We start from the raw sequence: 17,693 nt of genomic DNA on the forward strand, positions 1-17,693 counted from the left end.
CAGGTGAAGGAGAGAGAGAAGCACCCGAGCCCGCTCCAAGGTACAACCTACGACCCAGGAGACATCCAAGGGCACGGAGCTGCTGCTCAGCTGGCGAAATGTAAACATTGCCACAGGGAGCGCGAGGTAAACAATGCCACGCCCACTCAAGGTCGGGAGATGTCATCACATCGGCCTACTTTAGGAGGGGGCAATTGACGTCGTCCAGGGCTACGCCCATCTGAGCCCGATGTGCCACCACCTCCCTCCCTTCCTGTTAATCCTCCCGGCTGACGTGTTTTAAATAGCGCGCCGCCGCAAGAGGGCGCTGTAGAATCAGTGCTTCGCTCCCCAAGATATAATAATACTGTGCAATCTTTTGTTTTGTTCCCCAAGTGCCATATGTTTTTATATTAAAATTTATTGTAATTTTTATGCATTTTAACCACGTCCGCGGCACGACGGGAGACAGGGTAACTGTTCAGGGCGCTTGGCGCCAAACACCCCCCCCCCCCCCTCTTCACCACGCTACCTCTGCGGCCATTGCTCGCGCAGTCGCTTCCCGTCGCCAGCTGAAGAGAGACGCTCCGTTCCGGCTCTCCGAGGAAGGCGTTTTCATAGAGACATTGTGTTTGCGTGCTTCGAGTGTTGTTTGTCGGCGTGTGGGGCGCCCTGAGATCCCACTGCGTGGTTAAGGTAATTGCGAAAGGGGGAAACGAGTCACGCCGCCACACGGGCTACGTCACGCCTGAGACAGAGTCTTCTCGCCGGGTCCGTGCCCCCTAGACACGGTGGCGCCCACTAAAAGTACGTTATAAATACTACCGAATCCCCCGACCTTGTCAATATAAACTTATTGAATTTGAATTTGATTTGATGGAGATGAGGATGGAAATAGTATTAAGCAATCCAGTCCTCACTCTTGGGCAAGCATTAGTGAAGTGACACATTACCTTTGGAAATAACAAGGAGTTATCACTTTAAAATTTACGTCAGAACTGTACATATTTGTATGCACAATTTCATTAGTGCTAGTGTATATTTAGAAAGTTACTGTGTATGAATTTTTTTTTGTTTTGGATTTTTTGACAATAGCTTCTACTTATATAAACAAATATAATGGGTAAATTTTTAATATACATTACTAAAGCCCTGACTCATATCCATACAAACTTAATTAAATTGTTTTTTTTTTTTTTTTTTTTTTTTAGAATATCCTGATATTTCCAACTGTGGTTGAAAAAGGTTCGGTTACCATTAATATAGTAGGTATGGTTTGCTTTGTTCTGAATGTTTTGTCTGACATCAAAAAAAAATTAATAAATTAGTCTAAAATCTTTATTTCTTTCCTATGAGATACATGTGCTAGAACATAGAGCATGTAATTAATGCACTCTGCAGCTGGGGACTTAGAGAAGGGTAATGGAGAAGGAGTGGCGTGAGATGGGGCGTGCGCGCAGGGCTTGGTGGTGACCCAGAACATGTCGTCGGGGGTGATCCTGAGCCAGAACAGCCTGGTGCTGCAGGGCGTGACGAGGCACGCCTCCGGCAGCTATGTCTGTGTCGCAGCCAACACGCGTGGAGAGACCGCCAGCCGGCCAGTGCTGCTCCGCGTGCAGTGTGAGTACTCTACACCACGACATGTTCCGATAGGAGGGTCGCCCGAGCTTCCACTCAAACAACTCAAAACACAACACTCTAATCATAGGCGTGCCCAGACATTTCCATTAGGGGGGGCCCTGCTAAATTCTTAAATCAGAAGCTGAATTTAGAATGTTAAATAGTCTAAATACATTCACTCATTGCGTGTTTATATTTTTGTGCAGTATCGACAAGATATGTTTACTAGTTAATATTTATATCCGTATAATTTTAGCAATCTTGAAAATATGTTTTTTTTTTTCCATAGATAATGTTGAAAGGGTACTTACACATTTTCCCCTCTCGAATTTTCCAATAGCTTGGTCCAGATCTACCTTGAAATTAACTTCTTTTTAGTGAATGCAAACACAGCAATTCAGACAACGGGACTTTAACAAACCTCTTAATTTTTTTTTGCTTGGCCATTTTAAGGGACCTCGTGTTTTAAATAAACTAAGGCGGCTGTATTTCCAGAACGATAAAATGTTTAAAAATATTGTTAATTATCACACTGCAACACTAAAACACAGTTTGAGTGTCACAGTGCCAGGAATATACGAATATTAACGAAGGCATTAGAGAAAATGCCGATCTGAGTGATTACAATAGGGGGGGCCATGGCCCACCTGGCCCCCCCTGTAGGCACGCCTATGACTCTAATATGAAATTCGTTTTGAATTCTTGTCTTAGTGGTGCGAAAAATGAACCAAGAATGGTTACAAACCCTATTTTGTAGAACATTTTATGCATGCCAGTAGACAGGAGAAATTTTTGACTTCCCCTTGTGAGTTTCATGCACCGGTAGTTAATCAAACTGCTTCATCTCCCTTGTCCACTCGGTGTGATCATCAGCTTCATGAGTGGTCTAGCGGAAGATTAACATTGCTCGAGGTGTCGGAGCTGTTGCTGGCTCCAGTACCTGAGACAGGTTACTCCAGAACCGTGGAAAGGGTGTGCGATGCGAACACAAAGACTCTCGACACTTGCGGCAAACCCCTTGCCTTCTCGTGGCGCCAGGGCCTGTTTACCAAAGGCATCCTCAATTGTCTGTGAAGGTGTGCCGTAAGTAGTGAATGGGCTGAATCTGCTGGCATCCACAGATGTGTTTTAAACTTCTGCTGTTAACGGGTCTACAAAATAACAACTGTCAGATTATTCCGATTACACGCAAAAATGTTATTACATTTCCATTTCTGGTGTTTTAAAATTTCACCGTTAACATAAGTTTATGTTACAATCTTAATATATATATATAAATCCAGTGTCCTGATGTTTGTTTCCAGTGAACTCTTCACCAAGTCAACCAATTTCGATGAAAATTGGCATTTATGTGTAATTTTTTCCTACTTGAGAGATAGGATGGTTTTTTATTTTGATTAATGGTCTTAATTTATAATTTATAATTAATAATAAATAATAAATAACCGATAGACATACAAACAGTAATTGTGTGACATTTCTCTACGTCCAACACACTGTCACATAGCGCTATCCCAGACGAAAAGCTCCGTGTGTTCAGCCCGGGCAACGCCGGGTACATCAGCTAGTGTGCAGCAGCCATGTTGTGACGGCCCCGCCAGACGCGCCCGTGTGCCGCTCGGACGAGGTGCAGCTGGTGGGGGCGTCCCTGGACGAGACGGTGCGCGTGCGCTGCGAGGTGAGCGCCGACCCGGACGACCTGCGCTTCGACTGGCAGTTCAACCACAGCGGGGAGAGCGTGAGCGTGCCGCGCGCACGGCACCGGCCGGGCGGCGCCGGCACGCTCGGCTACACGCCCGCCTCGGAGCGCGACTACGGCACGCTGGCGTGCTGGGCCAGCAACGCCGTGGGGCGGCAGGCGGAGCCCTGCGTCTTCCAGGTGCTGCCCGCAGGTACCGCTCCCACGGCTCCCACATCTCCCACGCTGTTTCCAGGAAGACGGTCACTGTTCATTCAACAATTTGTGATGTACAAAGCCTCTAAGACATTGAAGAACTACATTTGACTCAGGGACGTCGGAACAGGGGGGGCAGCAGGGGCGAGTCGCCCCCGTGCCGTTATGCACGGGGGGGGGAGGGGGGTGTGAGTAGCATTTCGCCCCCCTCCTTTTCCCAGAATAAATGTTCGGTCCTAGTAGCATTTTTCTCAACCAGTAGTTACAAACGTTGCATTGGTGATCACATGGATTATAAAATCAAATTTATGATTGTCAATATATACTGTAAAATGATTGAAAACTCCTGGATGGTATTATATTTCAATTGTACTACATCTACTGTCAGAGTATCAAGCCATTCCATGGCCCAGAACAAGAGAGAGGCGATTTGTCGAGAGGTCAAGATCTAGGAATGAGCGTTAATATTTATTACATACTACGTCATCAAATTCTTGGAATGGTATATTTATTATTTTGGTTCGGAAACTCATTAAATAGCACAATTTTGCATCTAAAATTCCAAATTTTTCCGGGGGAGGGCCACGCCCCGCTCTAGGACTGTGGTAAGTGTGATACATCTTTTGGCCCCCCCACTCATGAAAACGTTCCGACGTCCCTGATTTGACTTGTAGTAATGTCACTGAGTACTGAAGCCAATGCATCGGTATGCTGAATACAGAGATTTGTTTAACCTAGGGAATCAGTACAATGGTAAAAAAACATTGAGCCTACATTCGGGAGGACCTAGGTAAAGTCTCAGGTTCCAGTCTTAAGTTCTGTCATCCTAATATTGATTTACCACAGCTCTCCAAAATATCCTCTAACAAATACTGAGTTTTTTTTTTTTTTTAATTTTAAGATTACTGGCTTCACGAAATTCGATTGTTATCTGAGCACCCTAAATAGTATGTCATTTCTAGTATGTATTATGTTGACATGTAAAAACATCATAATTTTAAACTCCCATCAATTATTTGATGTTGGAACATAAAGGAGTAATTAATTGAATCCATTTTTAAACCTCGGGTGAACTAGTGTAAGTCCTGGTAGTAGCAACGAGGATGCAGAGCGAAGCGTTGTGTCTCGTGCCGGGCCTCGCAGTGCGGCCGAGCCCGCTACAGAACTGCACGCTGCGGCCGGCGGGCAACGGGACCGGCGCCGGGCTGCAGGTGGACTGCGTGGCGGGCTTCGACGGCGGCCTGCCCCAGCGCTTCGCGCTCGAGGCCTACGAGTCGCGCACCATGAAGCTGCGCCTGAACACGTCCGCCGCGGACCAGCCGGCCTTCCGCGTGTCCCTGGGCGACCTGGCGCCCGCGCAGACGCCCACGCTGCACCTGGTGCTGTACGCCGTCAACGCCCGCGGCCGCAGCGAGGTGGCCATCATCGAGGACATCACGCTGGGGGACGCCGAGAAGAGGACAGGTGCTGTTCTTGCATCGGTTCATTTTTTTATGATCCGGGTGTCAATTACTTTAAAAAAAAAAAAGGTGGTTGTCTGTAAAGTCCATTGGCGTAGCTGTGTTCATAAATTTGGGGGGGGGGGACAAATAATGATTCTGATGTCACGTAAACCCATTCCCCTCTTACTAAAACGGGGGGGGTGCAAAATAGCGCTTTTTAAGCAGGTTTTTGTATCTAACCATTGGATACATTGATGTTAAAAATTATTATTGTTTCCTTAAGATAAAAATTTTATGAGTGAAGAAATTACAAATAAAGTTGGGCAGAATAATGTTATAAAATAAAAATATCACGGTCTAGAAAGTTGGGGGGGACAGTCCCCTCCACCCAAAAAGTTCAGGGGGATACGTCCTCCCTGTCCCCCCCCCCCCCCCCGGTTCCTACGCCCCTGCTGTAAAGTCGGTTTACGGACGATAATTTTACGCGATAACGTCATAACAAAACATTGATGAAAAATTGCATACTTTTTTTAATTTTTAAATATTATTTACAGTTTTTGCAAATTTAATTTAAATAATTTGTTTAAATATAATCACGAACAATTAGTTAAAAAGCCCGCCTTAACCTGTTTGATATCATAGAGGATTTTCTCGCACGGTGGTTAGCCGGTTCTTGCACGCTCGGCTCAGGCGGAACGTGACGAGTCATGCGTTTTTGTGCGTGCAGCTGGCGTTCATCGATTTATAAGACATTATCACGTCAAAAACTTTTTAACGCTACATGTTTTAAAAAAAATTATAATATCATGCAGTGTAAACTAAGCATTAACTCTGAAAACTTAAGCAATATGAACTTTCTATGCTTCATTACTTTGAAAATGTGCTCTCAAATCTCAGCAGCGATCCTTAACACTGAAGACCCTAAATGTTATTAGATAATTAGATGTATCTGTGCAACATATAAACAAGTCAAATAGTCAAGAATGAATGCAAATTTGCCGGTAGAGCTATTTTTTTTATATGATGCATAGATAATATTGTGAGTGATTTCTGAAATTTTGCCAAAAAAAAAAAAAAAAAAAAAACATTTTGTGCTGGAGCCACTATCTTGAAAGAATACTCAAAAATTGTGTGTTCTTTCTTGTTTTTTTCCCAGTAGGTATTTAACAAAATATTATGTACTTTTCATTCTGAAAGTGAAAAGTGAAATAAATTTGCTACATTTTGAGACTACATTGAGTTTTTTTTTTACCTTGAATAGTTTGAGATACAGCTCTCAGAATTACAGAAAATTTTGTGATAAAGAAGAAAAATTTGAACTTTTCACCAATTACTTGCTTGGTAGTTTTTAAAGGACCAAACCTCGGGCTATACTATAAGGCCTCTTGTCTAGTTTAAAAGTTTTCCTCTGGATTTTACTGAAGTAAATTATCGTTAAAAGCTACTGGGCAAAAACTGGCTGAAAGCTAAGATTTTTCCATTATGATTACTTTGCAAAATGTTGCTGCAATTTGGAAAATTGTATCCCCGAAAATATTCAAGGTAGAAAACTCAATTTGGTCTCAAAATGTAGCAAATTTAGTTCACTTTGAGAAAGAAAAGCACAAATAGTTTTGTCAGATGCATTTTTTGGTAGATAATGGGCAAAACAAAGTTCACACAATATTTGAGGTTGTTTTCAAGATGGCAGCTCTAACAGGAAAAGTTTGGTTGACAAAATGACAGAAATAATTCACGAAATAATCCCAGTCATCATATCAAAATATTATCCATCGGGAATTTTGTATCCATTTGGCCCCTAGATCTGGCTTTTTTTGTGACAATTGGACTAGACAAATAAAATATATTATCAATGTTTATGATATAACCATTATTTATTTTATGAATTAGCAGAATAAATATTACATTTTAAAAACTAAACTATTTTAATTTTACTAATATTCATTATTTTGCAGTAAAAGAAATTGTATTATATATTTCTAAAAAGATAAAATATTACAAATATGTGGTCCTAATAATTTCTGAAACCAAGATAGCTCATTTCTATCCCTTCATGTATCACGGATTCAGGTGGGATCTCAAATACCATGTTAGTTTATTTCATTCTTTCGTTATCACGAAAAGTTAAGGGCTATTTCTGTAAATTTAACAGCATACATCTTTTGCTCTCGTTATTCTTTCACAAATGTTTTCACAATATGTTAGTAAGTGTTGTACAATAGGTGTAAAATGTCGCGCAAGTGTTTTTAATTAACATTGCGCGACTTCTTACAGCAATTATATCATAATTACTAAATATCCGTGGAAAATATGTTTTTTGCAGCAATTATATCACAGTCACTAAATATCTGTGGAAAATATGTGTGACAGGAAAGGCAAATGCGAGAAAGTTATAGTATTAAATTTACATAAACAGCCCTTAACCCTTTGAGGCACACAGAAATATATTAAAAATAAATTAGAATCCATTGCGTAACTTTTCAGCAGACGTGGCGGAAGGAAAAATTAAAGCAGCCAATGTTGCTTGTTCTTGTCAGGATCGCCAGATAGCACCACGCGAGGTATTTCGGCAATACCACCTTTGAATATATATACTGTATAGAAGTCGCGAGTGGATAGGATTTACACTACGTTTTTCAGAAGCGTATGATGAGCAGCTTGGGAACTTCACCGCTGCAGTGCGCTGCCGTAACGCCCTGTATCGTCTTAGTTCTTATTTACACGTTAAAGTGCAGCACTGTCGCCCGCTGTCATTCCCCGCACCCCCCATCTATCATTCACTGCAGCTCAAGGTAGTTCAACGGGAGGGGGAAGGGGTGTTTGAGAGTTCGACACTTGTCCGCTAGGGACCACCACAAGTCGATGCCCTAGAGATGGTGGCGATTGCGGCGGTGAATTAACCAACTACCTCAAAACAGTATTAGAAATTTTAACCTGGGCTGGCGACTTCTATACAGTATATATATATTCAAAGATTCCACTGAAACATTGCAAATAGTAACATTTTTTCGAAGTGGTATCATGGAAATGCCTCTGCGAAACAAAGGGTTAACTAGCAGAGATGATGAAACGCGGCGTGCCGTGGTGTTGCAGATGCCACCGGCACGCCGGGCACCGGGGGCCTGGGGCTGGTGCCCCTCGCCGCGCTGCTCACGGGGGCCGTGCTCGCCGCGAGCCTGGCCACGCTGCTGGCGGCCGTGCTGGCGCTGCGCAGGAGGCGCTGCCGCCACGAGCACGGCTCCAAGCCGGCGGGCCTCGTTGTGGCCCACGGCCCCCGGGGCTGCGTCACGTCGTACGTGGTGAAGCCGGCCGCCGAGTGCGAGCGCAAGCCCGACATCCTCAACCCCTCGAGAGGTGCCTCGCACGCTACCAGCACACTTGGTGTTCCACACCACCCGCCTCACCTGAAAACACTTTGGAACCGAGTTTTGTCAATGAATGCACAAGCCTGCCTTACAACTATTTAAACTCACGACACATCAGTACACTTGATTTGTCTTTCACTAATTTACTGACTTAATGAAAATACTTAAACAAATTCATAATTGTTCAAATTAACTTGAATTTACACTTTGGAACCGGGTTTTGTCAATGAACGCACAAGCCTGCCTTACAACTGTTTAAACTCACAAAAAAAAAAACTAAGGATGTTTGTGAAACTATTTTTTTTATTTAAGTCATAACGTTTAAAACATTTTTGTAGGATTTGTTCATATGTAAAACTGTGGTGGCCATATTCCGCTTATCCAAAGGAGTATAGAAATTAGTAGAGATTTCACTTCCTGCACAAACCACAAATCATTGAATTAAGTTAAAAAAAAAAAAAATGCCCAAAATGAAACAAAGAAGTATTAATAACGACCAATTTGACAAAAAAAAATTTGTACTGCTCGAATGACATGTTAACATCCACCTGAAATTTAATAGAAGTAGGTAGGTAGGAATATATATACAATCAGTACACTTAATTTGTCTTTCACTCTTTTACTGACATAATGAATATACTTAAACAAATTCATGATTTTTCAAATTAACTTGAATTTAATTTTTTTTTTGCGAAGCATTCCAATATTCTAGCAATAATACTGACGATCATGTGGAAACCCTTGCCCCCTTCTCAACTACTCACAATGTTTCAGATAGGTACATTTCGAAAAAATTGCAACATTAATTTACTTAAAGCATTGTAATGTATCTGCAGTATTGTGAAATTGTTTACAAAAGTTTGTTCTGTATCGATGCATGCTGGTTGTATCATTTGCATTTTTCTAATATTTCTGTACCATTGTATGGTATCTACTATGTTAGAGAATTTTATCAGAAAATAAATAATAAAAAAAATGCTGCCCTAAGTTGAAATTTTGAATTAAATTGGTAATATATCACCAATGACATAATATTTTTTAAAAACCTGTCATAAAATTAAGAGATGAAGGAACACTTGTGAAAAAAAAATATCAATTAATAGGTAAAATTGGTAATGTATTTTTTTCCCCCCAAATTTAATAATTTACCATCATTTTAAGTCTGATAAATTAAGTACATTCAAATTCATTTGCAATTGTTCATCTGTTTGTGAATCTGTTCTTCATTTTTAATTAAGTGTAAGAATATTATAGTATTATAGTTTTGTTCAGTTAGGTTTCACTTTTCTCTCCCAGGAGTTGCAAGAGTCTAAAGGAAAATGATGAATTTATTTACAGCTATTGTAAAATATAAATATAGAATTCAAGGCATAGAGCACAAAATTTGTAGATACATTTCTAGACTTATTGTTGCATGTATAGTGACTAAATCTAAATATCTTGGCAATGGGGAATCACACAGTTCAGTAACAGTACACAGCAGTAACCACTACAGTGGCGGATCCAAGGGGGGGCACCAGGGGCAAGTGCCCCCCCCCCCCCCATCCTAAAAACTAGTTGTCTGCTACATTAATATTGTTGAAAAAAATTATTGTTTCTGAAACCAATAAAATATTTTAATATAATTAATGAATTTCTTGTAGAATCATAAAACCTGGTGGTTGGATGTTATGTGTAGTGTGAGTAGATTAAATACAAATTTAGTAATTTTAAGACATATTTTTTCTGGCTGTTCTGAAATCCTAGAGTGCCCCCCTCCGAGGTGAACCTCTGGATCCGCCACTGAACCACTAGTGCAAAGTTAAGTCTTTTTTTTTGTTTTCAAATTATAAAGAACCGTAATTGATTTCTTCTGCCTCGTGTTCTCAGACACGAGCGAACAGAGGATAGACGCCCAAGCCACCACGCCCCAGCTCTAGTACTTGTAAAACTGGACCAGAGAGCAGCTAACGCTAGGAAGGTGTCATGATGCGGAGTGTCGTCGGATAGGGACCAAGAACAATCGCCTGGCGCTAGCAACATCTCTGCTTCAGTTCCGTTTCTGCCTGCCTGGAAGCCTGGACAGGGAGACAAGCATCTTCAGCAGGCACAAGCCACTCGGTAACTTATTCTTAGATATATATTTATAGCCTATCTATAGTTAACAAAAAAAAGGGGGGGGGGGGTTGTCTGTAAAGTCAGTTTACGGACGATAATTTTACGTGATAACGTCATAAGAAAACATTGATGAAAAATTGCATACTTTTTAATTTTCAAATATTATTTACAGTTTTAGCAAATTTAATTTAAATAATTTGCTTAAATATAATCACGAACAATTTGTTAAAAAGTCCGCCTTAACCTGTTTGATATTATAGAAGATTTTTTCGCACGGTGGTTGGCCGGTTCTTGCACGCTTGACTCAGGCGGGACGTGACAATTTTTTGTGCGTGCAGCCGGCGTTCATCGATTTTTAAGACGTTACCACTTTAAAAAAGCAATTATATTGTTCATCAAATCAATTATCAACAGTAAGCATTCAGGCAACTGCTCTATAATATTTTAGAAAAAACCTATAAATTGTACTTAACAACTGTCAAAGGACCAACTAGGTGGTCAAATAAATAAATTTTAATTTTACAATGGGTGGGGATTTAACAATCGTTTTTTCATACTATTTGGAGTTTTGCCTTAGTGATCAAGGCTACTCACAACCCTTTTAATTATTTTCTTGGAAAATTAATTAATTTTCGAATGTATTCTGATTTGTAAATTGAATTGTACAAAACTAAAATACGTTCCTTAGATAACATGTGTTTTCAGGTAGGCACCACAAAGGAAAATTCATAACAAACAGATTGTGTTCCAATTGATTTTATTACAGGGAAAGTGCCATCAGCTGCGATGATCTACAATACTTCACATTGAAGTCGGCACAGCAATATCTGACACGAACGTTCTGGATCACTTCTTCCTCTGGTCATGAGGATAACAGCTGCTGGCAAACATCTCTCTAGTATTAACCAGAAAGATGCCTTAAGTATCACAAATGCAGTGTGACCAAGTAATCACAAATACCTGGGGAAAATAAATAAATCATTATTTATTATCATGTGTAAGTGGTCCTATTGTGAGCGGTAAGGAAATTCTTTTAGGTTTTTTTGTTTGTTTTTAAGTTATTTTTGTCAGTTTGCAAATACCTCCAATTTTTTGCAATTACTAGGAAATTACCTTTAAGAACTTTGTTTTTTAGAGATATTCAAACATCCACCTTAAAACACACATGTTTGTGTGAAAGACACTGAAAAATTTGATCGAGCTATGTGCTGAAAAAGTCTATAAATACATAAATGAATTTTAACCAATAAAGTTAAGTGTTTCCAGTTCATTAAATGTACAGAGATAATTTCAGCAGAACCTTGATTAACACTGTGGTAATTGTGAGGGGGGGAAGGGTGTTAGGGAAAGGGAAGGTCAGCACAAATAAGCAAAAATCACGAAGGGTCTATTTCAAATGGTTATACAATACAAAAAAAAAAATTTGAAAGTAATTTATACAAAACAAATGTAGGCCTACCAGTATTACCAACAATTATGATTATTACTAATTAATAATATATAGTTTTTCTTTTCTCTTGTAGATTCCCTAATAAACTACACTTTGCGGCCTTGGTAAACCCTCCACCCCCCTTCAGAAAAAAATTGTTTAATTTTTAATTGCGATCCCGGTTAACTGAATGTCCAATTAATCGGAAGGCATATAATCGAATATACTGTATACTGTAAAAAGAAATTGTGAAAGTTTCTTGTCTCTGTCTGTTTTTTATTTATAAATGTCTTTTCTCGAGGATTTGGGGAGCTTGTCAAGGGAATTTGTCAAGACCCTGGGTTCGATTCCCTCAAAACCCAGGAAAGTGTTGCAGAAAAAACACTGTGGGTCCTGTTGGGGGGCCAACTAGTTCGTCGTAATGACATGAAAACAAAATTCTCTGGTGTAGTAACGTCTATTCCAGCTGTGTGGTCCTCCAGCAACCACCGACCGCTGCGAGTCATGCTATCAAACGAAAATACCAGTGTGTCGGCCACAGTATATTATCATCTAACCATCTTTTTCATGTCATTATTGGTTTAACTCGCAAATCATAAATAGTCTTTATTTTCTATTGTTCGCAGAATCTACAATATAACAACAAAAATGTGATATTGCAAAAACAACATAATAATCAAAAAAGAACTTAGTTTTTACTCATTACTCATTAGCTGTGAAAGTTTTTCGAAAATGAGACAAAGAAATTTCAATCCAATCGCAAATATATTGTTCTTTGTATTCCTACCATTGAACTATTGTATTCCACAAAATTATTACTTTAACTGATGTCTGGCCATTACAATAGCTGTTTCCATAAAAATAAAAATGTAATTTTATGCTATATATGTTGTTTTGTTTTTTGTGATATTTCAGGTATTGAGAACTATTCTAAACTAGGAAATTTCTGCCACTTTCCAGTTTCAACAGACAGCAAGACAATTCAATTGAATCTACATATTGACGTCTCATGCCCAACCACGACTAATCTGCCAGCCTCGCCCCAACTTGGTTTCTGTGGCCATTGCAATGCTCCGGGGATACAGAAGAACTACTAGGTGCTGTGGTGGAGCTGTGGTAGCCATTAATGTGGTCTGTACTTTTCGCAGAGAACTTCATGGATATAAGAAAGCAAATACAAAATACTGTGTCGTGAATAAACTTAATTTCCGCAAAAGACCTAAATGTCAAAAATACTTCGTGACTGCAGTGGTTACCTATTGTAGTTGTCTGTTGGTGAAAATTTTATTTGGGAGATATAGTTTTCTACTCTTGCTTCTGAGGACATGCCACCTGGTGAAAAGGTTTGCAGTGCTATAACTGTTTGCTCGGGAAATATTCTAACATGTTTGAGATTAAACATTTTAAAATATTTTACTTCAAAGTGTCGGAAGAGAAAATAAATTCTTACCTGAACATGTGGAGTTTTTCTATCCCAACTTTTAACCTTTATTTTTTATTCTTCAGTACAATTTTTTAATGAGCTCTTGATGTTTGTCTGTGTCCACAACTGCACGAAGTGAAGATGAATAGTATAACACCTACGTTACATTTTTATTTGCTTAAAAAAAGGTAACACTAAGCAAGGATCTGCAATGCAATATATATGTACCTACCACGAAGGAAAGTTTACAAAGTATGCTTTCAAATCCTAAATATGCATATAAAAATAACATTAAATACAGAATGTTAAGGAGGCCTCCTGATTGGGAACCTGAAATCTACAAGTGTTGGAGCGCTATGGTTGACAATAGCTCATACCTACATCACGTGAATCTTCGCCTCTATCCACTACGTTTACGCTTGAGTGCACTCTTCTTGTCAATAACATGCCTTTGTGATCCAAATATTTAAAGGTGTGATATTTACAGATATAGATTCTCTGCATGTACCTATCATATTATTCATATTTGCATTACTATGTAATGAGATTTTTATACCTAAAAAAAATCCCACTACGGTAAATCACTTAATTTGAGCCTTTTTAACACAATTTACAAAAAAATATATGTTGATAATGAAACAAATAAATAAAAAGAGTAATTTCTATCAATTGCTATTCCATAACAGACACGTTTAAGCACAGTTTAATACAGAATTTCCATAAAAGAACGTCTCAGTTATAAAGTTAAATAGGTAGTATCAACAGAAAGGATTGTAGAGTGAGTGTTGGTTTTAAGTCACAATTAAAAAGTGCGAATAGTACTTTGTTGTTTTCTCGCTTGCAGCACAAAATAATGCTGCAGTAAGAGACCTGTTCACAACATGAAGTACTAATTACCCTACACTAATAACAATACTAAGAGCAATATAAAGACACGCTATCCTGACCAAGCCGTGTGCGAGAGCGAGAGACTGCCAACGCAGTTGAAGCCTGGCGTGAGTAAGCCACAGCCTGCCAACACACTACGCCTTCCCTCAGCACCCTCCCACCAACAGCTTCATTGATTTGAGGAGATGTATCCACCAGACATAGAGTGATACACCCATGCACCATTCGACTGGAGCCAACCACCCAAGAGCAGACAGCCTCACACACACACTCGAGATGGTAAACCCTTTGAGGTGGTGCCGGTAGCATTTGAGCGCCCTCGCCAATGCAAGACATTCCTGCTCCTTTACCTGGTAGTGCTTTTCCACAGGGCCAAACTTGGCGCTGGCATACTCATGACCTGCCTATTGCCCCCTTCCCCCCAGCTGTAAGAGGACAGCACCCATCCCCTCCTGGCTAGCTTCGGACTGGACAAATATTGGCTCGTATGGGACCAGAATATGGCACTCCCGAAACCGCCATTTCATCATGTTGAGGGTTTGCTCTGCTGCCTCCATCCACCGGAACTTGATCTTAGGGGAGAGAAGGTCTGTCATATGTGTGGTGATGAAGGCAAAGTAAGGAATGAAAATGAAAGATTGTAACCAAATGAGCAGACCCATCAGTTTTTGTAGCTGTTTACGAGTGTGTGGGAACTGCTTATCAGTGGGCATCAACTGTTCTGGGATAGGATGCGATACCTCAACATTGACAGTGTGGCCCAAGAACTCGAGCTCCCCAGTACATATGTGGCAGTTGCACAGTGCACACGAGGCTAAGTCTGGGGAGCCGTTGGAAGACTAGGGCAAGATGGTGTGAATGATCCACCCATTTCTGTAACAGATGATCATGTCGTCTTGGTAGGCAGTGGAAAACTTGTCGATGTAGCGATCCAGGATGCTGACCATCATAGCCTGGAAGGTCACAGGTGTCTATCAGCCTGAACAGCGAAGAACTGGAAGCCTTGGTTATCGGGAAAAGTGAATGTTTTCTTGGGTGGTCTTCAGGGTGTACTGGAACTTGCCAATATCCGGACTTGAGGTCTAGCGAGGTGAGATTCTGGCAACATCCAGCCCAATGAGGACCACATTGATATTGATAACTGGTGGGGATGCTGCGACAGTGATGCTGTTAATGGACTTGAAATTAACACAGAACCTGAGCGAGCCATTCTTTTTACTGGCCATGATAATCCAACATTTATACGGCGAACTGCTCGGCTCAATGAAACCATCGCTCAGAATTACCTCAATCTTCTTCCTAATCACTACCTACCTACTCAAAGAGCCCAAAACCAAATATGTACTTTCTTGAATGGAAGATTATGGGGTATCAAAGAATGCAGCGTTTCATTATGATGGTACGTCGGAGCCAGTCTGCTGCAGAGAACACCTGTGTGTGTTGTCTTAGTACCCCATCCATTAGGGTGGCGTATTCATGGGGAATGTCATGGTGTAGGTAAGCCAATCCAATGACAGCTGATGGGACAGGAAAACTGGATGATTGAGCCCATATACCATCCAGTGCCCTTGGGTGCCCACATGTAACCTTCCTGTGCAAACCCAGGATGAGCCCATCCTAAAGATCCTGCACTATGAGGGTGTACATATAGCTAATATGGTCCCTGATGCTGATTTTTAAATGGACATGCCCAGTTGTGGACATGCCAGATCCATGGTGGCCAGCTGCACAGTGCCGATTTCTGGTGTCAACTCCGCCTCAGAACTAGGTGGGCCTTAATTTAAGTGTGGCTTGCCGCAGTGTCCACCAGCGCCTCAATGGGTTAACCATTCAGCCGGACCGAGATCCATAGGAGCTTGTAATTGTCAGACTACAGGTGCCCTAGTCGGAGTAGCACGACACATGGTCCCACAGCTGTGTGCAGGTCGCCGATAACACCTAGTGGGCAGCATCGCTCGCCTAAACTCCAGGGTGAGATGGTGCATGATGATGTGGGTCAGCCCCATTAATTCCAGGTGAGTGGGGCAGTGCATCACCAGGTCCTACAGCTGTGGGCAGGTTATCCGATGATACCTGGCAAGTAGCGTTGCCCACTGTTTATTTGGGAAAAGATAATGCATGGTGATACAGGCATATGGTTAGGGTTCAAGTGCAAGTGTAGCAGTTTCAACACCTAAACCCTTATTTTTGTGTCTTGAAATACTGGCCTTAATCCTGATCGACAGCCACCTGTGGCACCAGTTGTGGCATTTGTTCATGGCATCGCGAAATGAAATAAGAAATTTTTAAAAAAAAATTGATGGTTTGAGATAAATTGTTTAATTTAGGGCCAATTTCAACATGCTGTCGTTAACAGTTGTTTAAACCAGGTTCGGATAAAGTTACCTATACTTTTTAAACTGCAGTTAAGATTTTTTACTTACCATAAATTCCTTGTTTTTTCCCTAACTTCTTGCAGCTAAGCAGTGTTTATTTATTTTTTTTAGGTTTGTTGGAAATTCAATTACAAGCGATGGTCATTCTATTTTGTTCGTTTTGTTCATTTTTGGGTCAAATCAAATAAACCAGTAAAGGATTCATTGGAAGTAACAGGACCATGTACCCCACCCAGACGGATAATATATACACTGGTTAAACGACTTCTGAAGTTACATAAAACTATGATACTAGGTCCAGACTACCAATGCCACCTCCTCCGACGAAAGAAGTCAATTCTGGGTCCACTCTTGAAGTTATGTTTGTAAAGAAATATAGTTGGTAAAGAATGAAAAATAATTCAACTAACTAAACATTTATTATATTAATTTTACAAACAAGTTTTTAACCCACATCAAATATTATTTTAAGGTTAGGTTATTTTTGTTAAATGAAAATGGTACCAATCAGTAATAAAATTACGAAAATTTTTAAATGATGTGTTCACTTTGACGCCGCCGTCAGTGCTCCCTCTGAGAGCACAGGCCGTTATGTGTCCTCAACACCTGATCAGTGCCGCGCCTCGAACGCGCCCGTGCGTGCAACATAGTGCAGTGCCCCGAACGGCGTGACGTCAGTCACGGCCCCCTACGTGTGCAAAGCGCCCAGCCGGGTGTGGCACTGCACAACTAAATAATTTGTTCATGCATTTGATAAGACAAACAAAATCTAATACTTGTAAAATAACTAATAATTAATGTTAATTTAATAATCATTTTGTAAACTGGGATCATTCACAAAACTGGCCGAAATCATCTTCCCGCGCTCCGCAGTTTCCCGCGGAATTTCTCCCCTCCCTGGTCCCGGCGGCCAGGGAGGTTAGTCAGTCGCCATCCAGCACTCGCCAGGGCCGGCAGCCCACGCACGGGGAGCTCTCAACTTTCGCGCCAACTTCACCAGTCACTACAATAGGTAAATATAGTCAAACCGTTTAATTCAGCTCCCCGGTCGGCCCGAATCGGCCGTTCGAGATTTCGCACGGTCCTTTAATATAATGTGTAGCCCGATACCGGGCTTTTCGTGTGCTACGTAATCAATTAGGTGACCCCTCGTGGCACCTGCGCCTCATGCTAGTGAAATC

General features: G+C 40.9%; 1 protein-coding gene across 3 annotated transcripts in view; it reads left to right on the forward strand.

The window, feature by feature from the left end:
* The window catches only part of LOC134537418 (B-cell receptor CD22-like), a 188,280-nt gene extending 174,999 nt beyond the window's left edge, over positions 1–13,281 (forward strand). The window contains exons 9-15 of one of the 3 annotated variants that reach the window (XM_063377818.1): positions 1,440–1,599; positions 3,201–3,491; positions 4,637–4,957; positions 8,029–8,289; positions 10,170–10,400; positions 11,164–11,394; positions 12,742–13,281. In XM_063377818.1, the coding sequence (XP_063233888.1) occupies positions 1,440–1,599; positions 3,201–3,491; positions 4,637–4,957; positions 8,029–8,289; positions 10,170–10,219 (1,083 nt within the window). In that variant the 3' untranslated portion in view covers positions 10,220–10,400; positions 11,164–11,394; positions 12,742–13,281. Of the gene's footprint in view, positions 1–1,439; positions 1,600–3,200; positions 3,492–4,636; positions 4,958–8,028; positions 8,456–10,169; positions 10,401–11,163; positions 11,395–12,741 lie in introns of those variants that run through there. The other 2 variants (XM_063377817.1, XM_063377816.1) reach the window with 2 other exon arrangements.
* The last annotated feature ends 4,412 nt before the right edge of the window (positions 13,282–17,693 follow it).

Source organism: Bacillus rossius, chromosome 12 (assembly GCF_032445375.1).
Source record: "Bacillus rossius redtenbacheri isolate Brsri chromosome 12, Brsri_v3, whole genome shotgun sequence".
NCBI lineage: Eukaryota > Metazoa > Arthropoda > Insecta > Phasmatodea > Bacillidae > Bacillus > Bacillus rossius.